Source organism: Rhipicephalus sanguineus, unplaced genomic scaffold (assembly GCF_013339695.2).
Source record: "Rhipicephalus sanguineus isolate Rsan-2018 unplaced genomic scaffold, BIME_Rsan_1.4 Seq1040, whole genome shotgun sequence".
NCBI classification, from domain to species: domain Eukaryota; kingdom Metazoa; phylum Arthropoda; class Arachnida; order Ixodida; family Ixodidae; genus Rhipicephalus; species Rhipicephalus sanguineus.
In genome coordinates, this window is record NW_023614218.1 from 24,621 (window position 1) to 52,320 (window position 27,700).

The 27,700-nt window shown below is 51.3% G+C and overlaps 1 protein-coding gene across 1 annotated transcript; it reads left to right on the plus strand.

The window, feature by feature from the left end:
• On the plus strand, positions 1–26,989 carry LOC119375956 (serine-rich adhesin for platelets-like; the record flags this gene model as incomplete). The annotated part of the gene is given in 12 exon segments (XM_049411331.1): positions 1–390; positions 425–1,495; positions 1,998–2,498; positions 2,705–2,924; positions 4,502–4,791; positions 20,423–20,883; positions 20,928–21,024; positions 21,027–21,887; positions 22,001–22,355; positions 22,357–22,583; positions 24,140–24,372; positions 26,656–26,989. Coding segments are annotated over 12 exon segments (4,754 nt in total), but the record flags the coding sequence as incomplete, so codon positions are not given.
• Between the last annotated feature and the right edge of the window lie 711 nt (positions 26,990–27,700).

Sequence of the window (27,700 nt, forward strand, 5' to 3'; positions counted from 1 at the left end):
CTGCCCAAGACCGGCCCAGCCAACGGCCTCCTCTCGGCTCGGTGGAGGCTAAGTTGGCAATCAGCACGAAGAGACCGGCACAATGCGAATCGGCCCCCGGGTCCGAGGCCGCAACGGCACACGGTGGCGCCAAGAAGGTGCAGTATTCGATCGAATCCATCAAGAACACCAACAAGGGTAGCGGTGCCTCGCGCTCACCGAACCACGTCGAGGCGTGCCCGGGACTGCCTCTCCGACTGCAAGTCAATAGAAGCGACGACGAAGAGGTCGACAAGAGCGAGGAGTTGTCGGACATCATCAACTTCTTGATCGAGACCGACCCCAGGAGGAGTCGGGAGAGCTGCGGAGTTCTCGACGTATCTTCCGACGACACCGAGCGATCTTCTCTCCGCCCGTGCGCCTTTGCGAAAAAGAGCGGGACCAGCCTGCCCTTTACCGCCGAACGTCAAGACAGACGCGGAAGCCGCCAGTTCAACTCCGCGCTCAACAGAGCGTGCTGAAACTTCGCCGCTCAGCATCGTTCTACCGGCACCCGACATTTACGGCTTCAATTATCAGCCCGACTACGCCTTCCGCAGAGTCGCGAGCACCCCTAGTCAAGTAAAAGCAACGTCTGCGGATGCCAAGGGCGAATTTGAAGTCTCGTTGCGCCTGGTGGGTACAACGCAGGACGCCGAGATGAGCGAAACTCGCGGCTCCGAAGGAACTGGCGACATCCCGGTGAACGGGAGCGACCCGCACAGTTTTGAGGCCGCCGATAAGTGTCAAGTGCCAAGCGCCGCCGAGCGGAAATTCGTGAAAAACAGCCGCAGCGTCACCTCCCGTAAACAACGATGTCACCGAAAGAGCGATATCGCGAACAAAGGGTGCGCCTTAAGTGACGGCTTAATAGTAAAGTCCGATGGTGATATCTCCCAAGAAGACGCGTCCGATAGCCGTCCTGTTGCCGACTCGGCTGTCGTCCGTGGTGGGCCAGTGGAGAGTGCGAATTGTGATGACGGGTGCGCCGCCGATAACGGCACGGCTGCTCTAGACTCGCCCGCTTATCCGGATGCAAGGCCACCTTGTGCGGAGGAAGATAGCCCCGCCGGCCGCAACGGCAGTCGTAACGACGGCGACGCAGACCGTGGCAGCTGCGCTCCGAAAGAGCGGGAACTGCGTACTCCGGCCAAACCGGCTGTTTCGCCAGCTCCGAATGCGTCTTCCGAGTCGGGTGCGAGTGAACCGCGTCAAGCCGAGCTCGAAGACGTCAAGAAAGGATCACTGGCATCGCCCTCGGCAAAGGCCTGTGACGACGTTGACATCGACGTGGTTTCAGCGCCGCAGGAGTGCTCTGAGCTAACGTTGCCAGATGACCACAAGAAAGCATGTGACAGTGACGCTGAGTCTGACAGTACGGAAGCGCTGCAGTGGTCTCCGGGCCGGGCCTCGCGTTCAAATAGCGCGGAGTACACGCGAGAGGGGTGCGGTGCGACTGTGGACGCCGCCGGACGAGGCGTCTGACAACGTGGTCGCTTCCGCAGCGGGTTCAAGCAGTGATCCGGTCGTGGAAGTCAAGCAAGAGGATGCCTCTTCGCTGCTGAACGGCACGGATGATCTGGAATGCAGTGAGCAGAACGAGGAGTCAATCGCGTCAGCATGCACCCGCGCTCTGTCTCCCCTCTGACCGTGGCTTAGACAATCTCATCAGCGTGTTCACCACAGTCGAAGAGGGCAAGATTGTCAGCGTTGACTGCAAAGTTCCGCAAGAGGGGCCGTCCTGTGGGAGCGAAGAGAAGGAACGCACTCAAGCGAGCACAAATGGCCTCCATCGACATGGCGCCGCCAGACGACGTCGAGTTCACGGTCAAGCAATTGCTGCTGACGTCGTTGATGGAATCGCGATTACTGCGGCGAGGTACCATCTAAGCTGTCGGAAGCCAACTTGAAGGACGTTATACAGCTTCTGCGAGTCCAACGGCTTTAGTCGCCAAGATTTTGCTGGGGACGATGAGGAGATCTGTTCGGCAGCGTGCTCCGCGATGACCACTCGACGCAACCGGAGGAGCTGTCAAGAGACACGTCGCGGGAGTTCCGACCACGGTTCCTCCTCGAACAGGGTCGCAAACTCCCAGGTCCGGAGTCAACGCCCTACTTCCAAGCGTTACAAGAAGCGCGAGACGGTGCCCACATAAGCGGATGCTCACCAGGAGTCAGTGGGCGCTCCTGCTACCGAAGGAGCAGCAGCAGGACGGTGCCGCCACGACCATCCGGACAACGGGCTACTCGTGCTGCGGGACGGTGCCGAGTCGCTTCCGACGCAAAGCGTCGGCGGCGGTCCGTCGATCTCGCGTCAGACATGGACAGTTCAACACGGAATCGTCCGCAGACGTCCCCAGCTTGGCGTGTGGTGCTTCTCAGGACGGACCTGTCGCTGCCTGCCGACGAGGCGGCATCGTCCGGTGCCGCTGACGAACTTCGAGCGAACCCCGGTGGAAGTGATGCCGTGAAATGTGATGGTGAACCGCGTGTACTTATGGGGGCAAGAGTTTGCTCCGCGCCGGTAATTCCAGTATTTATTTATCATCCTCCGAACCGCCCAAACTGGGATATATGGAGCCGAGTGTGACGACGGCGCCCCGCGAACTTAGCCCCTTAGCGAGTGCGCGAGCCGGAGGCTGTGTTAGTGACTGTGAAAAAGTGTCTGTGCCACGCGATGCCCTAGAGTCTGGTGCCCGTGGTCGTAGTCATTCGCAAGGACGACGAAAGCAGCAGTCGCCTCAGTACGGCTTCGTTGGTGAACGTGCTTGTGCTGGTGGTGGTGATCACGACGAGAACGACGATGACGGCGAGTCGCAACTGGTGATCTGTGATACGGACGATTCGTGCCCCGACGCGCCGCCGTTGGCGCGTCAAGTGCGCGAGGCGACAGTGCTGCAGACAAGGTGCGCGCAGCCTCGCACGCGGGCGAGGTGGACGCCTATTCCGGTGTGCGTGAGTCGCGTCAACGGCGGTCGCCCCATCGTCGTTTGCGCGGTGCCTCTCCGGCTGCGAACACGACGCAGCAGCGCCTTGGTGGTGGTGCAGAGTGCGAGTCCGGGAAGGCGGCCGTTGATACTGGTGTCGTTTGTATTGATGACGACGAAGGGGACAACATAAGGACACCAGAGGCAACCGTCGGCGCTGCCGGCGTCGCCGCGGAAGGCTCCTCTCGAGGTCGTCTCAAATCGCCGCCGACAACTCTCAGGTGAGACTCGCAGTGGCAGTTTGGGGGAAATAACGCGACCTCTGTGCTTGTAACTCGCATCGTTGTGATTTGCCCGACTTGAGTTGGCATCGCTATTGACTGCTGTTGTACATGAGCTCGTGTTTCTTACGTGTTCGAGCTCGAACTCATCCCGTACGTGTGTTTTACCCGTACTTGATGTCTATACTTGTTAACTTACCATAAAGCCTAAACTTTCACAATGCTGATCATCGATACTTATGTTTCTATTCCCAAAGGCTTGGTAGTCTTGTTCACTAGACAAGGGCTGTAATGTGGTTCTTGTTGCTAAATCATCTTAACAACTTAGATTCTGCGCAAAACGATACACCGACACGTGTCCTTACGTGCCTTCTCGTGTCCCTGTATCGTTTCGCGCTACATCTAATTTGTTCAGGTAGTACACTAGACCGATTGTACACGTAACAGGCGCAGATCGGAGTGTGTCAATATAATACGTGCTGGGGAGGGCGTCTTTCGATGTTCGACGAGCTATTCCGTGCATTCTAATGTTTCAGCTTACCGTGTACTGTGCTTTGCTCGCTCGCAAACTGATAACTCCAACGCAAGACCGGAGGAACGCGCCGTTGGTAAACTTCAGTGGAGTATCGTCCTGCTGTTGAGTGTCACGTTTCAAAACACGGCACTCTTTGATTACGTCCTCCCGGTGTTCCTTATCCCGCTGACACCACGCCTGCCGTTAGACAAGGAAACTGTTGACGCTGCGCTGAGTTTTTCTTTTTTCTGCTTACCTAGCCCAGCTTTTTTTTCGGCACAGCCAACAACGTGCAATAAGGTTGACAGAAAAAAAAAGACACTATGCAGCGCTCGTGTTCTTTAGTCTTCTTCTGTGTCTTTCGTCTTTTGCGCTGTTTCAAAATGAACCCAAACCAGCCAGCCCAACCCTCCCATTTGTAGCTTAATAAAGCAGCGCTCTCGTGCATAGCAGCAGGATTCGAATTGTAGTTTCACAGTTTAAGACATGCGCAGTTGACCGTTGTCAACGGGAAGTGTGACACTTTGCATCTAATTACGTTAACGTCATTACATTTGCAACCGCCCGGAGGGCAGTATGACTGCTTTCAGGGAGGTCATCGGATATGTCTAAGATCTTCAAGGTTCACATCGTGACGATGATTCTCCTAGTCTCTATTCATTCGCTCTGTGCCGTCATTACTCCTTCATTTAAAAAAAAAATAACGTTCGTTGCTGCAGCAGTGTTCGAGGTTCTTCGGCAGCTCCGAACCCTTCCGACAGATCCGGCGCCCCTGGTGAGGGCGTCCATCCGGCGACCACGTCCCCTTCCGGAGCTACTAATCGAAAAACGGCATCTTCATCGTCTGGCCACCATGTGCCGGGGTCGTCGTCATCGTCGCTGTACCCGTGGCCGGCATCGCTGTCCACGCCGCCTTCCGGAACCGAGTCTCCGGACGTTGTCGTGGTCAAGGAGGAGCCCAACGACCTGTCTGTCTCTGGCCGGACGGCAAACCTCCCACAGCAGCAGCATCACCAGTCGGGCTTGGAACCGCTCGATTTATCGGTGAAAGGTGAGACCTTACTATCGCGCCGTATTGAGGAAAAAAAACTTACAGGGTGTAAGGTTTGGGGTTCGGCGGGTCTCGTTACGGTATCTGGCTCCCGCCGTCCGTCCCCGCGTTCTTTCAAGAAGGAACGTAGATTTATTTACATGGTTAAGAGATAGGAGTGAAAAGAGAGCAGAGAAATACGTCAAAAGTCTTCGGCTTTTATAGCCCCGAGACCGTCACTGCAGAAGCACAGGCAAACCGGTGTCAGCGTCTCCCGCCAATCCGGTGACCTGTCGTCCTGGCGTCCGGCCTCCCGAAAGGAGGCAAAGAGTCACACAATACACTCGCCACGCCCCGAAGACTCGTAGGTGAGAAGGTCGGCGAGGAGTTTCAGTCCAAAGGGGAAAGGGCCGATGACCTCCGCTTCCACTGCCAGTAATACTTGGAAGAAGCGTTGAATGATGGCTGCCACGGGTGAAGGCCCCACCTGGGTTGATGGGAGCGTCTTCAACGGCGCAGTCCCACGCTGACCAAAACGCACGATAAAGCAGGTGTGTCGAATTCCGGAAAACACGCAGACCGCTCCCTCCGGCACGGGTTAATTTTCCCTGCTGCGGTAGGGTAGAAGGCAGATGTGGCTGGGTGAGAAACTCTCCCGCGATGCTATCTCACGCAGAGAACAACAAGCCAAAAAGGGGTCTCCGAATTCCGACGTCCTTTTTCTGGGAAATCCGTCCACAGCGACATGTCCGCCCGCCCGGCAAAAGCTCCTACAGGAAGAATCGGCATTCCTGCCTCCGTCTAAGCGCCGATACGGGGGAGAAGACAGCATTCCGGTAGACAGCTGTACGGTCAATGGCGTCGGCCTCGATGAATTTTTAGGCCAAACGTAACAGCTCCTCCGCCGCCCGGAAAATCTCGACTGGCCAGCGCTCACAACCGCTGGGCACGAAGAGAGAGCTGGTGACGAGGACGACGTCCTGTCTTGGAACCGCAACTGCGAACTCGCAACAAACTCCCAAACCACCTCACAATGATCGACAGCAGCAAAGTGAACCATACAACACAATGCCATGCCGTGATCAAGCGCCTTGGACTCGCTAAAAACTCTCCAGGCTTCTCAAGACATAAATAAATGAAAAACCCGCTACTCTAAAATATTGACGGAATTTCGTGCCGCCAAAGCTACAGCACTCATGGATGAGGAGATGCCTACAAGATAGATAATTTTGGCCGTCCAAGCAAAACAACACCAAAAGCAGATATAATCTGGCTCTAGATCCCTGAAACAACCGATTTTAAAACAAGTCTGCTCCTACCATCCGCACTGCTATGTAGCGTTACCTTCTCATATCTAACTACACGAAAAACAACCAACACACAACTTTCACATGAAGGCTGCCTAAAACCTACACAAGATATCTGTGCGTATTCTCTACGCTCACTCAAAACAAACTCAAAACGTAGCCGCAATTACCTACTTGAGACACAACCTGACGTACTCGCAAACACTTTCACAACAGATTCAGCTGCGTCATACAACTGTCTGAAACGTGTCCCTGACCTTAATGTTCGGTAAAGCGTAACGCTCAGCTTACGTGATCACACGACGTGTAAGCCATCAATGAATCTAAACAAAATAGAGGGAATAAACATCGCGTACTAACAGGCTCGTGTGGTCAATGCTGAGCCGCTCTGATAAAGAACGCACTGCGCTCTGCTGTGCTCTTTAGCTCTACACTGCTCGCATTCATAGAGCGCTGAAACATTAAACCACCCAATTAGCCATACGCCACATCCCTAGAAACTCAACTTCTCTAAACACGCGACAGAACCTAAATGTTCACGAAAAACAACACGCATAGACAATAACTCTTGATGCCGTACACCTTGGGAGCACCTGACGTAATCTGCGTTGGATTCGTGCTGAATATCCAGCCCCACATGCTTGTTGTCAATTCTGACAGTGGTCTACTAAAATAGCCACATTCAGCGCCAGCCTGAGCATTTCAAAAACCGCTTTGGTTTTACTCTAAAACCTTCCTCAAAATTGCTCATTGGCTCCCTTAAAATGCGCTATACATAAAGAACACAAACAAGTGAATTGCGCTTCCGATCGACAAACGCTACCACTGCTTCACAATTAGCGGTCGTACCAATTTGCACTCATGACTACCGCGACTCATCTTACGCGGTCAGCTCGCTTCCGTGCGGGTCACTGCCTCCGCACAGTTACTCATTGCGCCCACAACTATTTCGCACAATGCTTATAGGCTCAATAAAAGAACACATACACCGCTTAAAAATACCAAAAGTAAGAAACTGCTTAGCTAAACAAACCAGTCGGAGATAACAAATAACTACATCAAACTAGAATAACCTTACAAAAAAAATCCTTTCAACAAACTGTTACATTCTCCGACAAGCTTACAGCTTTCTTCCCCTTTTTAGTCGTACTCGTGGCGGTCGCGGTCTTGGCGGCATTTCAGATCGCCAGAGACTACAATGAGCACGTGCCATTAGCTGTACTTCTCCGTCACGCCTCATTCGGGAATTCCGACGGTTTCCTTCACAAAGGCGAAGGGGACACGAGAAACGCGGGGGAAAGAGTGGCAATCCTCTCCTTTTGTTTGCTCTCGCTCGGCGCTCTACTCCTCCTGCCTTGCGTCTAGGAACACCTTGACATGGTTGTCCCCGCAAACTTGTACCTGTCGAAGGCACCCTCCGTCGTGGAGATGCGCATTGTTCTCCCCCGCTTCCCCTTTTTCGCCGCTTGCACCTTACTGCGCGCCCCGAAGGACGTTTCCCTGAACTAACCGATGACCTGTCCTTTTTCTTTCTGCGCTGCGGCGGTCGCTTGCACCCGACTGTACGCCTCAAAGGGCGTTTTCCAAACTGCCCGCTCGCCTGTCCCGTGTTTCGCTCTTACGTGTGCCACCTGTCTCAACACTTCGCGGCGCCGCACGAGTCCGCTTTTTTTCTTTGCGGCGACGTTTGCGAACATTTCCCGATTACGGTGGACTTCACTCTGGATTGCGACATCGGCATCTTCACAACTCATGGATGCTTGTGCGCCACTTTCTCTCTTGCTTAAGTCATTCGACTTCTCAGCTCCGTTGCCCTGTCGGGCCAATTCATCTCTGCTCTCATTTGCAAAACCTACAGCTGGGCCCTTCTCGACAGCATGGCCCTCTACCCTATCACACTCTGGGGTAAATCCTCCGCTATCAAAAGAAACTTTTTTAGAGAGGCTCTCTGCGATAGCGCTGTCTTTCTGGAGCGTCGCGTCACCGCTACGTTTAGGACTAGCGTTGTCCTCTTCTCTCTCGACTTCCGGAAGGCCATTCACGTGTTGGGGTGCGAGGGAAGTCTCCAACTCCTCAATGACCCTATTAGGGCGGCTGGAACCAGCCTCGGTCCCACACGGAATGCCTTTCGGAATCCTTTCAGTCTCGATACCAGCCGCGGTCTCGTCTTCCATTTGCTCGGCCTTCGCACAATCAGAGAAACGCACACATTTATCAGGCGCGGTTTCACTATCCGCGACCTGTCTCTCGGTTTTCTCCGCAGAAGGCTCCGTGCGCATGTCGCACTCGTAGAGACGCGTACCTTTCATTTGTGGTACCTCACAAAAAGCGGCTATCTCAGTGGCTTTGAAGTGCACTGCACTCGCCACTTCTTTGCACCTTTCGTGCGCAACCTCTGCGGACGTCTGACTTCTCCGCCGCATTGCCTCAACCTTACGCTCCAACCTTTCAATCTCTTCGTCTAAGGCTCGCTCGCGTTCTTCTCTTTCTTCTTCAAACCTTTTGAAAGCTACTAACGCGTCGTTAATGTCCTCCTCACTGGATTCCCTAATAATCAGCTTCCACATATTTGTCCTTGCCATCTTATTATCTACCCTGATGCCGAGATGCTCGCACACAAACAAAAGCTCCTCTTTCAGCATCGTCCTCAAATCCATGACTGCCGCTTTGCTTTGGTCCTGCTCACACATAATTAGGTGATCCCTCACACTCACTTGTTACGCATAACTAGGTGATCTACCTAACCCACAAAAACACAATCCAGCTTCTACACTACTCAAGTGTAAACGCAAAATGAAGCCTGGAAAGTCATAGCAAAGACCAAGCACTCACCACAAACGCAGCACCATGTCGCAAGGTCCATCTCACCGCTGCCAACCAGTTGTAAGGAGTCGGGTACGGCGGGTCTCGTTACGGTAGCTGGCTCCCGCCGTCCGTCATAGCCGAAGGTTCCCAGTGAGGAGGCGCGTTCTTTCAAGAAGGAACGTAGATTTATTTACATGGTTAAGAGATAGGAGTGAAAAGAGAGCAGAGAAATAACGTCAAAAGTATTTGGCTTTTATAGCCCCGAGACCGTCACTGCAGAAGCACAGGCAAACCGGTGTCAGCGTCTCCCGCCAATCCGGTGACCTGTCGTCCTGGCGTCCGGCCTCCCGAAAGGAGGCAAAGAGTCACACAATACACTCGCCACGCCCCGAAGACTCGTAGGTGAGAAGGTCGGCGAGGAGTTTCAGTCCAAAGGGGAAAGGGCCGATGACCTCCGCTTCCACTGCCAGTAATACTTGGAAGAAGCGTTGAATGATGGCTGCCACGGGTGAAGGCCCCACCTGGGTTGATGGGAGCGTCTTCAACGGCGCAGTCCCACGCTGACCAAAACGCACGATAAAGCAGGTGTGTCGAATTCCGGAAAACACGCAGACCGCTCCCTCCGGCACGGGTTAATTTTCCCTGCTGCGGTAGGGTAGAAGGCAGATGTGGCTGGGTGAGAAACTCTCCCGCGATGCTATCTCACGCAGAGAACAACAAGCCAAAAGGGGTCTCCGAATTCCGACGTCCTTTTTCTGGGAAATCCGTCCACAGCGACATGTCCGCCCGCCCGGCAAAAGCTCCTACAGGAAGAATCGGCATTCCTGCCTCCGTCTAAGCGCCGATACGGGGGAGAAGACAGCATTCCGGTAGACAGCTGTACGGTCAATGGCGTCGGCCTCGATGAATTTTTAGGCCAAACGTAACAAGGGTCACTCATGCATTCGCCTCAGACGACTCGAATGCGAAAGCCAGCTTCTTTTTTTTCTCAGTCGATGTCTTTATCCTGCCCCGCCAACCACCGAAAGCCTTCTGCACCTAACGTGGTTCTGCACTGCCTCCAAGATCGGAGGTATTCCTGGCATTCCGCATCTCACCTAATTTTGCACTGCCTCCGTGATCGGCCCATATTTGACCAAGCGTCATTTGATGATGACGCTTGGTCAAATGATGGTGACGCTTGGTCAGTGCCATTTGAGGACGTCATCATGTGATGTCATGATGACGTCACAAATTATGGCAATATGTGCTGTGCTGATGACTTCACACTGTGACGTCAAGACGTGATTTTTTTTGCGTCACTCGTGTTGAAGCCGACACCGCGGGACGCTGACGCCGCCGACGGTCAATGTTCGCGTTTGATGAGGCATCTAAGGCTTTAGACTCAATATAGTGGGTATAGTCTCAGTGTTTTATGAAGAAATTATCAGGACCTCAAAGATGCATCGTTTTACAGGTCATTTTGTTCTAAAGGCCGCTCACAGTAACGCTTGCAGTATATGGCCAGGAAGCGGCAATACTTCAGTGTACGGGTTACTTCTTTGTAGAGGCGTTCAGCTGTATCTGTTTAGACGGGAGCCCGCATAATGCTTCGCATACCATACTGACGGACACGTCGGCAACAATGCCACTCGAAGTTATTTCGGCGAAAATGTCTAGCGGCTGGAAACTGGAAATGTGTATGGCCGCTTGACCGGGCTGGCATGACACAAGCGTGATCGATCAACAGCTATTCAACATAATCTCTAACGCTTACGCCGGGTGAATCACGGGGATTTCGAACAGATCACTGGTGGACGAATTTAGCATTCCTTTCATTGCTCCGAGGGCATGGTCGTTTTACTGCTCTGAGGGCGTGGACGCCCATGTTCTGATGGCAGTCCACTGCGGATGCCCATGTCTGAGAGCCGTTTTACACACGCCCACTGGAGCGCTTACATTTAGTCGCTCGCCTCTGCGGTGCGTGTCGTCACTGCATGCATCCCAATAGCCGCATTTTGCGAGGTCGCGGGCCTGCTTGCGACACTCCAGCTGTGAAAGCGGAACCAACAACGCGCTCTTTGAAAACACCGCGCAAGAGCGAGATAAGCGTTTTGTGTCACTAATTCTTTGGCAGCATGACGAATTTACAACGGAGCATTCCATAAACACTGTGCTATGAATATGACGTTTCGTTGTTGTTTTGTTCGTTCCATCAACGTTTTGTTTTTTGCTTTGTTTTCTGAGTAAGGCCTTGCAGCATTTCGGGTGTTACGATGCAGCTGTTTCGTGCTGCATACTATTCGGGAAAAAAAAAAACTGCTCAGGATGATGGCCCCGTTACATACGCCACCTGGTATTTCTATCCCTGGACCCATGATACGTTTGTTAGTGCTTGCAAAGTATCGCCTATTTAACACTGCTGACTCAGTGCGTGTCTTTTTAATGCGCTTTGGGCTTCAGTCGTCCGCTTCAATCAATAGAGCAGACTTTTCGCCGTGATTGGTGATCAACAACAGAACTAACGCACACGTGTGTGTGTGTGTGTGTGTGTGGTGTGGTGTGTGTGTGTGTGTGTGTGTGTGTGTGTGTGTGTGTGTGTGTTAGGTATTGGCTTTAATTTCCATGTCGCAACTAACACCAGATTCCTCGCTGGAGTACTACGTCTGTTCAACTTCCCCCATAATTGTCATTTTTTCGTTGTCGCTACATTGTGTAATTTCCTTTTTCACTGCCATATGAGAGCTCTTCACAACTGAACGTGTTCTTCTTCCTGGTCGTTAAGGTAACAGTCTAAATACATTTGGATGCGCCATCAACACACATTTCCCTAACCATTGCTTCACTTTCATTTCTAATTAAAATTTGAGTACGTGCTCATTAAGGCCCCGAGTCAGTTGCTATAAGGCGGAAAAACATCACTTCCCCTACTTGTACTATGTTTCTTTTCCGAAATCCTCCCGCTTAACCCTTCTGATTTAAAGACTGTAACTCGAACTCGTGCACTAATGAAGTGTAAGTGTGGGGACATATATAATATATATATATATTAATATATATATATATAATAGAGAGAGAGAGAGATAGATAGAGGGGGAGGGACGCGTGGTGGTGAAGAAAGTGGACTGGCTCCGTCGTTATGTAAGCGCGAAAACACGACGTACAGTGGGGATGGTAAGAAACGCGACCATGGGGCATCTACATTCTCTGCTGTTTTCGCATTTATTTTCAAGCGGTTGCAGCCTGGATGGTGATAAAAAGCCACTATAGTCATCCATGATGCGATCAAGAACCATCTAGCATCATTTTATTTCCACCAACGTCAGAGCGTGATGAAAACAGCGCGCTGCGCTGTTCGCGTTTCTTTCCATATCCCCCCCCCCCTCCCCCTGTACGTAGAAACACCTTTAAAGGGGCCCTGCAACACCTTTCTTAGTTATATTGGAATAGTCTCATTATTGACGTATGACTCTTCACGAGTCATATGCCGCAAAAATTTTTCGAATCCGTCAAGTCTAAGTGTTGTTGTAGTGGTTCTGGGGGGGGAAATAGACGCTAATTTCTGCAGCCCTTGAGGGAGCACGGCGCAGCGTCTCTAAGTGGTGTTACCAAATTATAGAGATCACGTTCCGCAGCTTTCTCCCTCAACTCAACGCTGCGAGCGCGCGGAAAGCTGCGCGCGGCGTGAAGGGAGGGAGGGAGGGCGGAGCTGCGAGGAGGCGACGTCAGCGCCGGCGGCATTTTTTTCATTTTTTTCTCTCTGGCGTCTCGGCGCGACCACGTGGTCTGTGGCGCCACTTCCGGTCGGCTCGCGCGGTTGTCGTCGAGCGGCGGAGCCCATGGCACCGTGTATCGCGCGTGCTTGAAAACTGCGAGTCGGTTTGGTAATGTTGGGTGTGCACCTCCAACTGCCGTAGTGTTTTCATCGCTCTGCCAACCATGGACGCAAACTTGCGTGCGCATTTGGAACGAATGACAGCTGAGATGGGTTTCGACCCACACTCCGATACACCGCCTCGTCGCACTGTTCGCGCTTGAATCGTATTCAACACGGCAAAGCTGCGTGCACCCTTCTCCCAGTGGCGGTACTTCGATGCTGTTTGCTCTTCGAATGCGGGCGCACAGCGAGTGCGGGCTGACAACAAAGAACTAAAGACTAGAAGAAAGGATCGTGGGAAAGGATCGGCGCGGACCCATCCAACGCCACCTACACTACTTGACCCATCCCCCGGCTGTCTGCAGCTACCGTGAAAATGCGAGTCTGCTTGGTTGCTGTGTCGCGGTTTCTCGGGAACCTGAGACTACGGGGAGGATACGCCGAGGTACGGCTCGATGACATACTGAACAGACAGCGAACGGCGGAGCCGATCGCACTGTGTATCGCCCGTGCTTGAAAACTGCGCGTCGGTTTGGTAATGTTGGGTGTGCACCTCGAACGCCGTAGTGTTTTCATCGCTTTGCCAACCCTGGAAGCAAACCTGCGCGCTCGTTTGGAACGAATGACAGCTGAGATCGGTTTCGGCCCATACTCCGATACACCGCCTCGTAAGACGGCACTGGCAGACGACCCCCAAGCGCCGCCATTACCGGACGCCAGCACTGTTATCGGAGACATGCTGCACGGCTGCCTCGGTCGGTCGTGAGAACGTGCCGACGATGCAGTTCCCAGCTGACGAGGCAACACTCGAACGGCTGCCCTCCTGCCACTCTCAACGGCAACCGGCGATGGTCAAAAGCACAGAAATATTCACGTTTTCGGCACTGCGCATGGCGAAGAAAACGGAACCACGCAACTACGAGCAGACGAGCTGTCGGTGAGACCGGAAGTGCTAATATTAATGTTTGTTCGGTGTTTTTAACGCGATAACAGAATATAAACATACATATTATCTACTTATTGAACTCAAAATTAACAACGAAAGTAACAATGAGGGTGTTATCGTGATTATAACATCAGCCAATGGTGGAACTGCCGACAATCGCGTCATATTTTGCGGACTAATACATCATTTGTCGAGAGAAGAGGAGCGATTTTCAGCTGACTTTGAGAATTTATTGTAAATTCCAGGCCGTGCGCATCGCTATAATATTTGGCTCGCGTGTTCTCGGGAGCCTCGACTACCGATCGGCAGCGCTTTTTGAGCATGCTCGAAAAGTGTTGCAGGGCCCCTTTAATATGCTGTCAAACGTTTAATTTGGTGAGGCAGCCTTCACCAATGGTGTAACTGACGAAGGCTGGTCCACCACCCAGAACATGCTTTCTCACTTAAGTTGTATACATACAGTTTCCAAATTTCGGGAGGGTAGCCCACCCCCCCTGGCTGCGCCATTTCTGCGCAAGGCCCTCATTCGTCGTCAGAGTAGGACCCAGCTACTACGGGCGTTACGATCTGTTATCACGGAGCGCCCAACGGCACAGCATTTCTAGAATGAGGCAGTTAACCGGAACGCACGTGGTGTCGCTGTTATCTTCCTTGCGACGTCGCCATTCCTGAGAAATGCACCATGCGTCGTCACACAGCCGTCTCGCCCGGCCTCTTTCCCTCTCTCTCTCTCCTTACTTTCTAGGTATACTAAACGTCCGCGATATCTCTCATTGTATGGCGGTGCGCAAACCCGTGCGAATGTGTGCGTAGTGCGTATACAGCCTTCCTCCGTGAGCGTTCTGTTGTGGCGTAACCGCTCCTGCGGAGGCGAAAGTGCGAGGCGCAGAGACTCTCTCGTATCTCTATACGCGAGGTGACCGCCAGTGGCGGCCAAGGCCACCGATCGATATCTTTCGTGCCGGAGGTGATCTCGCGGCAGCACTCGACTGCTCCGTCGCGTTTTATTTTCGCTTCCATTTTTCTTTCGATCTCATAAAAGCATTCTCCTCTTGGCGGAGCGGCATTGCGCGAGTCAATGTGGGCGTGCGCCCAAATGCTTTCAAAAGCAATGCCCCAGCAGTGGAGGGACTGGTGCCCACTAGTGATAGCCTGGGAGTTGCCATTGATTCGCATGGAAATGGTGTTGAAACGAGTGAACACACACTTCGCCCATGCATGCCTGTCCATTAAGTGCTTTAGCGAGTTGTAAACGCTTGTGTGCGAGCGCAAGCGTTGGTTTGAACGCGGGCGCGGGCTTGAACCTTCCTTTTAGCATGTGCAGTCGCTCTCAATATGACTTGCAACACGGGAGCGCGTGGCCTCGCGAGCTCAAATATAATGCTTGGCTTCAACTTGCACTCAATTCCACAAAGTGTTTTCTTATTTGGGATCGTCCCCAAATGAGAAAGTTCAGTTGTGGAAATAAGGGCTAGTGGAAGCCATGGGTGATCTTGGAATTCGTGAAGTCACGCGCTCCCGTATTGCGGGTCATATTGAGCGTGACTGTACGTACATTGCTCGGTGATTAAATCGCCATACTCAAAGCGCGTGACTGCGAGCGGTGAGGGTGACAGTGATGGCGAGAGCGCTGGTGACAAATGGTGACCGCGTCCGGTGGACAGTCGTTCACTCTGCAGCACTAACAACGGCGGTGTTGGGGTCCCCCCGGCGTTAGCTCGCTGTCAGGCTCGCTGCGCGTCTCGATGTAAATATGCGTCGCGTGATCCCTGCTGCAACCATTGGCTGCAACCCTGCAGTCGTGGCTTTTGCTGCTTTGTACTAGAGGCTGCCGTTCAGCATAAAACCGCAAATGTAAAGTCTATCAACTGTGTACTTCTCTTGAGCGCTTGTTTGTCGTGAAGTACACACGGAGTCTCGCGAAGCTTCGCATTTTATTGCCACATTCTCAGGCTATATATGTATGCCAAATGTACGCAAACAAGCCATTTGACTTGCGATGACAGCAGCTTCAGGTGCTGGCGTTCTAGTGCCACCATGCCTTTTATTAGCGTGTGTATCTCTCTGTTCAGTCTACAAAAAAAGTAGTTTCGTTATGCCAGCCCACAAGAAAATATGGCCCGTGCATCGACCTATATAGGGTGCGTGCACATTTGCCTGCGGCGTCCTGCAGGAGAGCGAAGGTTGCGCGCCGAGAGCAACTGTTGCCGTTCTTCCATCTGTTGCTCCCTTTCAAACTGAACACTAAACTGTTACTGCCCAACTTCAGACATGTCAGCCATCTCGTTCCAGGTGGTCTTTTTTTGGGGAGTAACAGTTGGTCCTTAGGACTAAAACCCGCAGTTGCTCTCTTTTTTTTTATTTTGGCTTAGAGTGAGTGGTTCTTGGTGGCACCGGTGGAGCGGTGCTTGCCATGGCTTTAAAACACTGCGCTCACGTGGCGCGACGCGCTAAGTGGCTGGAGCTGGCGTGCGGGCGTGCGTTACGAAGGGTCGCAGCGCTCCACCGGATCCACTGAGAACCACAAACTGAACGACGACTGTTTGCCGTATGCAGTCACCACACGTCACTCATGCACTCGCCCTCGCTGTTACACTCACCGTCAGCAGCCACGCTCTCCGGGTAGGTATCGTGTTTCAATCGGCGAGCACTGCACACATTAAAATTTGTATGAGCGCGGTGAAAAACGGTCACACCAATATGGCCACTTGATGACTTCGCGCATACAGACCTTCTTGACCATGGATGACAACAAACTGGCGCAGTTGCCCACTTTCTTGGGAACTGATCTTTTTCTCTTTAATGCATTGAAGACGGCTACGGGGTCACTGTGGACGCATCAGCTTAGTTTATGCAAAATGTCTGCATTCCATCGGTCAAGTAAAAAAAAAAAAAAAAGCTTTATGAAGGGGTTTTTAAGATATATCTGAACTAATAGTCCAAATGGGCAGTGAACTGATACAATACAGCTGTCATCTCTGTAGAAAAACAATGTACTAACGATAATAGAAACATTTCTATAAATAAGATGTAAGTTAGAAGAGAGCCGTTTGTACGGAAAAGACAAAAAAAGAAGTTGTATCCTACATGGAAAAACATCATACGGTTGATCGTGCTCGCAGTAAACAAAAAAAAAACAAAAGGAAAAGAAAACACAACACGCATTCATTTCTGGGAATAAGCAACCTCGAACGATATATAATTTGAAGTACAAATGAGGAGGGAAATCTTCCTATGCGCAAACAAAGATGGCGTTTTCTAGAGTGGGAGCCAGCAATATACTTTTATACATGTATAAAAGAACGTGCACAGCAAATCCCCAGAGAGACAGGCACTTTCTCTTAATCAAGTTCGCTGTCAGAAAGTGTCGCCAATTCGGCTTACATCTATTTCAAGCGCGCCTTTGTAATCTGGCGTGGGCGGTCTCTTTCGCAAATGCAGCTCTACATCCGTATTCCGTTGTCATGGTTACTAATAACCGGGGTTATTCTCGGGCTTCTAACTTAGGGATGCTGTTTACAGGAGACGCGCTGGTTTTACAAGAACTCGCGTGTCGGAAATAGAAGCGTGCTTTAGCTTTCCGACGCCGGCTGATGCCTGTTGTTTGTTTGTTTGTTCGTTCTTCTTTAGAGAAAATACGGCCGATTGACGTTTAGCAACGGCGGAAGTAAACACTACTGCGAGGCAGATCAGCGTAATCCGTGCCTACGCTTTTCCCGCGATACCAAACGGCATTTCCGCTAATGCTGCGTGCCCCATATGCATGTCTTGTGCAACTTGTTGCTCTGGCCTAGCGCGGTGATAAAAATATGGGCTATAATACCACGGGGTAGGATTTCAAGGTCTGCGCATTGCGGTGTTTTTATTTTAAGTAGCAAACATGAGCGTATGCCAAAACATCTTGCGAACTTGTAAACATCGCCCATGAGGAGTACGTTTCCTATCCACACAGCACGCAGTGTCCATATCACTCTAAACAACGTTTTTTGAGCGAAGTTTTTATGAGTTAGATTTTGGTGGCGGCGGCGGCATGGTACAGGAGAAACCCGTGCCGTCAAGAGTATAGCAATGCGGCCTTCGAAGTTGCGCCGGTTGCATGCGTATTTGTATGCGCCGTTTTCCAATAATCGATGCTCTCTCGATCGTGGACTTGTGGCGATCAGCCGTTTCTGATATGGCAGTCTGATCTTTTATCGAGGTCGCTTGTCATTTCACGTTGCCACGATGTTGCGCTTCATGGTTTCACGCATGGCCATCATTGTTGCCTATAGAAAAAGAGTGTTGCGCTTCTGAGCACGTGAGGGAAGGTACAATTCCTGGCATGGAGGAAGGAAACAGTTTCGAGGGAGCAATGCGAAAGAAAGAAAGAAAGAAAGAAGAAAGAAGAAAGAAGAAAGAAAGAAAGAAAGAAAGAAAGAAAGAGAGTAGGTCAGGCACGCACACGCCAAACTTCGCTTGCCACCATTTTCCCTATAGGGGAAGAACTCCGAAGTTTTTCCGTGTTACTAGAACTAGAAATGATAACCTAGTACGTGAGCCTCCTAACCATTGCTTTTGAATGTCATATATGACAGTCAATCAATACTGTGGTGTAACAAAGTGCTTGGTATATATATGTCAAACGTTTACCCGGCAATGTGTTGTCACCGGTGTTTGAGATGGTTGGCTGTTAAGTGTGTGAATATACATTTTAGTCCGGATTCATGGAGACGCTGACGTCAGCACGTGCCGGTGCCAGCTGATCGAGGAAGTAGGCCTAGGGTGTCGTAATGTTCAGGTGGACAATAAGAACTGACTTCGGGTGTCGTGCCACCTGGATGTTTTTTGTGAGTATATAAATAGATTTCGTCCCTTCAGGTGGCTCTTAGGCAGTTATTGATTTTTACCCGTTGCGATACTGCTGTTACGCGCCAACGAAAACAATGCGGCCGTTTCTGACTCACCGTTCTGCGTCGATCTTTTGCAGCACCATGATTTTCGCCCTGTCAGGAATAACCTGAATAGCCTGGTGAGATCAGCGCGACACCGTGAATAGCTCGGTTAATGTAGGCACTTGAAGCTCGTGTTTGGCAGTGAGCCACATAATGGAAAGCTAGGGTTAACCGGTGTGGTTCTGTTCTAGTGTGTGTAGGTGAATTTAGAGCGTTATGTTGAGCTTATATCTGTGAACATTTGTGCAGCATTAAACAGCTGCTCTTACCGTTGAAACAAGCCTGGTGAGCCTAAAAGACACGAAGAAAATATAAACACTGATTTTTTTATAGTTTACCTGTTAACGGCTTATCCGTTAAAAATGGCGACGTTACAATGAGGGAACAAGGATTCAGCGGCACATAGTAGGTGCTGAAATTCTCCCAAGTATAAAATATGTTGAAGTTCATTGTTTCACGCAGATGAACATCAGTATGGTTTTTTCGTGATACACGTCTTTAAGAAAATAGAGAAGCTTATTTATAATTTTATCCGTTAAGGATTAATATTGGCGATCGTAGAAATGAAAGTAGTCTTGAAACAATAGTTTCGAAGTCTAAAGTGGTTTAGTATTTTTCCTTATAACGTTCATTGTAAATATAGCTGTTACTGCGGCGGTCAGTGTCCAGCAGCGCAAATGTTATCTGCGCATAAAAGCTGTTCCACGATTGTGTTCTCTGGGTAGATGAAAATGGATCCTACAACGAACTTTGCTGCTGGCACTTTAATTTCTTCGAATTTTGTTATACCTTGTTCGACCTTCATTTGTCCGCCGTTCCTGAAAACTCAAGTTGCAGCGTTTAGAATGCACGCATCTGTGACACTAACCGTTCGTGTGCCCTTTTCACTGCGTAAAGAACAATTATTACGAATGGCTCGTGGAAGCAAAAGGCCGCCTGCGATGCCGCCATGCCAGCATTGCTAAGTGTTGTTAGTGCTGTTAGTGAGCTAACTACATAGCGGACACAGTATGAATCCGGCATAATAGCACAGACTACAGCCATATTTGCAGCACTCGAATATAGTGCATGATACGCATGTTTTCAAAGCTGCGGTGAAGGTCAAGGTTATCGAAACAGCATCTCCTTTGTTAAGGCACTGTAAAGCAGCAAATTTAGAGACCGAAACGTCTGCATAACAGCACTGATCGGTAGATACAGGGTAGGTTAGTAAGTATATCTAGTGTCTTCGGCGTACTTACGCCATAGGTGGGTTGTTTCTTCTGTGAAAAGCCCACTAGGCAAAAGCGGTAAGGAATATAATTCGCTACGTCGGCGAATGCTTGCTTTGGCATGCGTAATGTCCGTCTCGAGTTTGCTTTGGCAACGTTGGCCTCGTTTCTCTGCGCCATGGAAGTTTTCCCCTTCACGTTATAAGCAGACAGGGCTCTGAAGGACCGACATCTGTTCTCTAAAGCGTTGTTAGACTAGCGCGCCCGGCTAGCAAACATGCTTATCTCGCGTCCTGTCAACATGGCCGCGATAAAAAGAAACGCGCGCGCCTATTCAGGCGGGATAACCTAGATGAGTCGTGTTCACGGTCCTTCTCGGCAGCGGTACACAAAGTAAATTTGCCTCGGGCGAAAGTGACCGCGATCGGTTTTATTGAGGTCTGCTTGGAGGGCAAGCCATAGCACGACCATAAACAATGACGCACGGCTGCTTGGAAGACTTTCGTAACTTGGCAGACGACGTATGTTTCTTTTCTCCGCGTCTTGCGTAGCTCACGCAATGACCGTTTTTGTTTTGTTTTGTTTTTTTTTTTCAGAGCAATCGTTTCGAGCGAAAGCGGACATTCCTGTGGGCAAGGTGCAACCGCAAATGGCCACTACTAGTCAGTCTGCGTCACAGGAGGCGACGGCCAACTCTCCATTAACTACTCATCATCGGCTCGACACGTCGCGCCGCCACACGCTGAGGAAGACACCCGCTCCAAGGAACGCGAAAGGCGCGGAGCCCACGGCTCCGACAGCAATTCCAGCAACGGATCCCAAGGCGGCGCGGGTACCTCAAGCACCTCGAGCCGCCCTCGGACTCTATTCTGCAGCGTCTGCTGCTGACCCTAGTCGAAAACCAAAGGAAAGCGATTCTAGCGCGCCTCCTCCCGTCCAGGTCATTCTGAGTCACGCAATGCCCGCGGCTCGCGCCGAACCGACCAAAGACTGCCAAACGAGACGCGACGCGGACATCGTCAATGAAGCCAAGTCTCTCCTGAACGCACGCCTCACGGCGAGGCATCAGGAACAGCAGCTGCAACAGCATCACCACTACAGCAGCAGCAACAACTACAGCAGCAGCATCAACAGCAACAACAGTCACCATTGGGCAAGACGTCTAACATGGCTTCCGTGCCGCCCATGAGCTTTCCGGAAAAAAACTCGGCATGAGTACGCTCGAGTCGAAGATAGTGGAGCTCAAAAAGCAGATCCACCATCTCACCATCTTGGCCACGTACAAGGAGAAAGAGCTTGCGTGCATCAGCAGCTTGCGGACAGCCAAAGAAGATGCCCTAAAGCAACTCGAGAGCAAGTATCCGGGAATATGCTCCGTCATCAGTGCTTTCGGTACCGAGTCCGGCTCTGGCGAATCCAGTGATAGCCCGGGTTTCACGGACGTGCCGAGCATCGTGGCGCAGGCTGCCACCGCTACCGCGGATCTGACATCGAGGGGTGTCAGCTTGCCGACCGAGACCGATTCGCATCTTCTTAAGAAGCCGGCCGTGCAGTCGCAGCAGCAGACGCAGCATTCCCCTGCTTTGCCCATCCCTCTCCTCGCCGGTACCCCGGCGCCTCATCGCCTACGGGCAAACTCAGCCTCCGAGCGCGACTCTCCCGGCCGAGGTCTCATGCCGTATGACAGAAACGGTGCCGCATCAGGTGGCCTCTTCGGCGTCTACGGCGCGCTCCTCAGTCTCACCTCGTGGCGGCGACAAAGACCGCCGAGGCCTGTGCCATCAGCGGTACCTTCCAAATCAGCCTTCAGCGTCCCGTCGGCATCATCATCGTCGTCGTCGTCCTCTTCCTCATCCTCCTCAACTGCTGCGCTGCCGCTGCGGCTGCTGCCTCGAGTCAGAGGGCCCCAGGCTGTGTCCCAAAGGGCCAATGCCTTCTGCGACTCCGAATGCCGCTGTTCCGGTTGCTCAACGCCCACATCACGGGGACTTAGCAGCATGGTTTCCCCATCCGCCGCCGCTGCTGCAGCCGCTGTGTCGAGCTGGTGGAACGCTCCGAATGGTGCGCTCTTTCCTTGACAGCCGGCCTACCTCATCACCTGCAGCGCGAGCCCTACGGGAATACGCTTCGTCCTCATCGACTGCTGCGCTCCTTAAGGCCGCTTCTGTGCCCAGTTCCCTCACCAAGTCGCACAGCAGCGCCGCCGGAAGCATATCATCTCTGTCAAGGTCCGACACGTTGGTGGCCTAGCCAGCGATATGTCAAGAACCGCTCACACCGGCGTCTCGCCGAAGCGGCAGCGGCGTCGAGGCCAGAGGACACCAGGGACGTGGCTGCCGAATTGGCCGACAAACAGGAGGAATTTAATTTAGCCCTCGGGTCTGGCGGATCGCTCGCCGGCGTCAACGCAGCTGCTGCGGCGGCGGCTGCCGCGGCTGCTGGCGCGTACCCATTGGGCCGTGCCGGTCTATCTGCTGCCGCCAGCATGTACAACCAGGCCATGGCGTACAGCTTGTACCAGCAGCTTCGCGCACAAGGAGGCCGCGCTAGCGCAGGCCGAGGCGTCCGCGCTCCTTGAGAAGATGAAGCAGCAGAACATGCCTAGTCAGCAGCAGCAGCAGCAGCAGCAGCAGCAGCAGCAACAACAACAGCAACAGCAGCAGCAGCTATACCAGAAAGCGCTGCTCGAGCAAGCCACCAAAAACAGGCCCACTGCCTGGGAGCACATCAGTCACCTACTGCAGAAGGAGAGTCCGGGTGAGTAATCCTCGCTTCCACTGCATTGTACAGTTGCTTAGGTCGTCTGGACTAAGGAAAAGTGATCACGATCGTGTTGATGCTCTCAAGCGAAGTGCAACACACGAAGGCACATAAAGGGCCTGCGCTGCATAATTCCTATTTGGTGCGTGAATCTTAGTAGTTCGCGAACATCGCGTGCCTTTTCGTTGGGCGGAGTGTTCCTTTTCGGTTCCTGCTTACTTTTGCGGTATCGCATATATTCGAAGTATTCGCCAGCTGCATGTAGCACGAAGCGCCCGGAATATTTCTCTACATGAGTGGGGAGCGTGACAGCAGTGGAGAAATAGTGTCTGGGAACAACATTGGAATAGCCTGTTGCGGCTTATCATAAATGATATGGCCGATGCCAGGTTCATTCAGGTACTGAGGTATTTCATGTAACCTTTATTCCCTGAGTCATTCTCAATGTCATGGTACGTGCGCATATACGAAAAGCGCAGTATGCCTCGAACCGGCGCCGCTTCACGAAGTGTTCGACCCCTTGAGCTTTGGGAAGGCACAGCGCAACTGAGACAGTGGACAAGAACACGGAACACACATGAGCGCTGTGTGTTGCGTGTGCTTGTCCATTTTCTCATTTGCGCTGTACCTTCCCATTGCTATGAACCAACTCACCCAGATCAAAGTCTTGCTGCCCTTGAGCTTGTTTTAGCCATTTTTGTGTAGCGATTTATTTTCAAGTTGTTTGAAACAGCTGCGCATCTGCTCACTCGGGTTGTGAGCTGCTATTCTTGGCTTTCCACCCTGCATGCGTTCTTTTCTTTAAATATTTGTGTTGCCATTTTAAACCAAATAGTCGCATGGTAATTAACCAGCTCAGGCCAGTGCATTTCAACAGGGAGCGGCGGTCAGGGGTATTTGCCCACCTCCGCTGTCGTCTAAAATGCATCCGCTATTTAATTTTTGATGGCAAAAACACTTCTGCCACTCCACATTTTGCTTTTCTGTCACTATGTTGCCAGTTAGTGACGCACTTCGGACCGGGGGCAGGAACCTCGATAGCACGTCGGGAACATGGCGTTTAATCTTTTTAAGTTGGATAAATCCCGCTTTGAATTTTCTTCAACTGATGACTCCTCCTCTTTAGATTTTATAGGGCGTATATTTGTTGGACAAAATGCTGATGGGCAGATTTTTCTTTTTAACGCCAGTTGCGCGCGTTGTTTGCGGTTGTGTAACGTTGCACAGCTCAACTGGCAACTGCTGCACTTAAGTTCGCTCCACGTGATGGAGAAAGTGCGTGAACACAAGTGCGAATGTTTCACACTCGACCCTTGTTAGATCCGCTGTGCGTGGTTTAATGAAGATTGATTTGATACAAGAACGTACGAGTCGGTAGTTGCAGTTGTCGAAACAACTACCCTGCTGAAACTTTACGTATATGCCATTCCAATAATGCCTTATGTTTACGTAAGGTCAGCGGAAATATATGGCTAATATATAGAAACATATAAATTCGTTAGGGTGTCATGGATATGGCCGAATGGACAATTATTGCCTGCATGACTCTGAAGCAACCTGCAGGCTTTCTTCTTTGGCTGACAGTATCTCTTTTGTTCATTCTGTCGTGCAGGCCAACATGCAGGCAGGCCTGCCCACCGAGCTGCTCTCGCTTCAACCAAAGCTTTCGGCGCCCGAGATGTCCTGGCTCCAAGCGGGGCTGGTCTGCGTCAACTGCGGGGACCCGCGAGTCAAGTTTGTCTGCAGCTGCTGCAGGACGCAGACCTTCTGCAGCGAGCAGTGTCAGGTGGGTCCACTGCATATGCTACGTTGCCAGCGCATTTGCACCCTTTTTCGCGCGTAAGACATCAGTTGGACGAAGCCAGCCCACTGATGTGTGATGATTGGACCAATGGGTTCGTTTCAAAGGAGCCCTTCAGCACTTGCTAACCATGGTCAGAAAACGCTGCCTATCGGCTGTCGAGGCTCCTGAGAACATCTGATCCGAACATTATAGCGCAGCACGCTGCCTGGAATTTACAATTAATTTTCGAAGTCGGCTAGGAATCGCTTGCTCTTCTCTCGACTAATGATGTCATAATGGAAGATGACCACGTCATAAACACGAAGTCCACGGTCGTTGGCTGATTTGAGCGTAGTGAGCTGCATAGTTACTACGGCCGCCGAGAGATGCCGCGACGTGCTCGCGCTGCGCTACAGTGCGAGAACTACACAGTATAGAACCAAACAAGCGCGCTCGCGATCACACTGAAAGTAAGCCGTGCGTTCAGAGAAAAAAGTATCAAGGTCATGACGAACGGACGTAGCTTCTTGCCCCCTGGTCATCCCCTCTGCGTAGCTTTCAGCGCGCTCGCTGGTACGAAAGGAGAAAGCGCTCAAAGCGTGCTGCAAATCCCTGTAACTCCGCTCGTACGTGAAGGATCATACATTTTTTGCGGCATTCGATTAGTGCTGTAATAAACTCCGATAGCGACTTCATTCGGCCGTTACTTGGATAAGCGTTACAGGGCCCTTTTAAGCGTTCGCACATGCTCTTGCCTGGAACGGGCGTCTTAGTTAAATAAAGTGCGGTCTCGTTTTTTTTTTTATCTTACGAGATCGAGCCAAATAAACCTCGCAGAACACCGCTTGTGCTGAAGAGTTTTGAGAGTGTGAGTGAGTGTACAGCGAGCAAAAAATATTCGTGTGTCTGAGTATCCACGCGCTTAATGCACCAAACTATGCATTCCGCAGCCGCGTTAGATACCCTGCATGGTAGGAAGTATCGCGTCCCTCCGTGATGAAGTTGCCAGTTTCCCCCGGCCGTAGTAGTTCCCAGATTGTCGGCGAGATCAAAGAAGCGCAGGGCGAATGCGCTGCCCGAATCCGCAGGAATGGTTGCCGCTCGTTAGAGCAGCCGACCCGGGCGCTATCAGCATAAATTTGGTAGAAACGCGCAGAAAAAGGAGCGCACCAATGGGAAACACATGTTAGCGTGATCACACGACGGCCGCCATGCGTGAAATCTTCAACTGCGAGGAGAGAGGAGAGAGAGAGAGATGAAAGGGGAAGGTAGAGAAATTAACCAAGTTCGTGGCAGCTTCCGATTGGATCTGTGGCACAATGTACACCGAAATATGGGGCCTCGGCGATATACCAAGGATGTCTCAACATGGGTTGGCGAAACTCGAGTATAATAGTGTCGAGGGCGCGGGTTTGATTCCCGGTCACGGCGGCTACATTTCGGTTGGGGGCGAAGTGAAAAGCACCCCGCGAAACGTTAATTTAGGTGCACGTCAAAGGGGTACTGCAGCACTTCTCCGAGTAGTCCTGTGTGCATCTTATCCATGTTGACCTTGCGCTGTTTTTAACTATGAATACGTACCAACTGGCTCGCATTCACACGTTTTTAAGTTACACCGAATGACCTCACTATCGGAATTTATTGCGTCACGAATCGATTGCTGCAAAACGTTATTTTTTTTAATCCGTCAAGCACGAGTGCATTTACGGGGATTCGACGCACGCTATAAGCTCTTGAAAGACGTGAGGCAAGGTTACAAACAAGAAAAAGGAAATGGAAAAAAGAAGGAACCAGAAAGAACGCCATTGGAGTTCTTTCTGTCCCTTCTTTCTTCTATTTTCTTTATTTTTCTTTCAAACCTAATTCTAAGTTCCCTGCCGCGTGCAGTGCTCTAATATTTGGCTCACATGTTCAGAGGAGCCTCGACTACCGATCGGCAGCGTTTCCTGATCAAGTACAAAGAAGTGTTGTAGGGCCCCTTTAGAGAACCCCAGGAGGCAAAAGGAACCATAGTGACTTTCACTACACCGTGCCTCATAATCATGCAAAAAATACAGATAAGTTTTGTTTGAACTTGAAATTGAACTCGAATATCAATGTACACCTTCTGTTGTCTACCTTGCCTGCTTCTCATTGTACGACAGCCCACACTTTTGTTTAAACTGTCCCAAAACTATGTTCAGTGTAATTTTGGCAGTAGCTTTTCGGTCTCCGCAGTGCTGTGCAATGATAAGTGATTGTGGGACGTAACGCTGATTTGACGTCATCTGTTTGTGTTACTCGCAGGCGAAGCTCTGGAGCAAGTTGAAGACACAACCTTCTTCGAAGAATTGAAGGGTTCACCAGAAGAAAGGGCTTTCGTTCAGCTTAATTATCACTGTTTTGTTGTTTTGTCCTTTTTTTCTCTCTTTCATTCTCTTGTGACTCGGGGAAGTTTTTTTTTTTTCTCGGCAACGCGTGTCGCTCATCTTTCTTTCATATTTTTTGATGGACGAGCTCATTTTGTACGATACCACATTTCTGGCACCTGTCTATAGGTGGGCTCATTGTTTTCTCTCTCTTTCTCCTTTTTCTCCAAATTTCCTAATAAAGTTAAGTTTTCGCAGCATGGGCTGCTGTACGTAAGGGTTTCTCTTTGTTAATATTTTGTGTCATGTACACCTGCAGGCCTGCGGTTGCCTCGCTGCTCGCCTAACGCCGTCGCAAATTGTAACGGCAGCGTCAAAGAACCGCCTGTAAAGGCTCATTCACACCGGCGACTAGCAATGGTCGCGCGACCGTTTGCGACTGGAAGTCGAAAAGCGACTCAAAGCGACCGATGTTCAAACCTGCGTGCGACTTATAACCGTCGCCATATAGAATTCACGTCTGCTCGTATACAGCTCGCATTGCCGTTGCCCCGTAAAATAGGCTGACGTCCTGTTCCTGCTCATCTGATTGGTTCAGAGGTTTGCGACTGCAGTCGCGCGACTGAAAAATGGAGCAGCGAGCGACTGAGCCAAAGCAGTCGCTTTGCGACCAAAACGGCCATTTGCGACCGTCTGCGACCAGTCGCTTTGCGACTTAGTCGCGCGACCGTTGCTAGTCGCCGGTGTGAACCAGACTTAACTCGCGGTTCTTTGACGTTAGTTTACTCTTTAAACGTTATGAAGCCTCATTACAGCGAAGGTTGTTATGAGATCACAACAACAGTGCCGTAGTTGAGCACCGCCGGTGTCCGTAACCGCTATCGCGCGAAATGAGAGAAAATGAAATAAATAGAAATACCTAGGATCGGATGGGATTTGAACCCGAGTCCTCGGCGTGGCATTCAAGTATTCTGCCACACAGC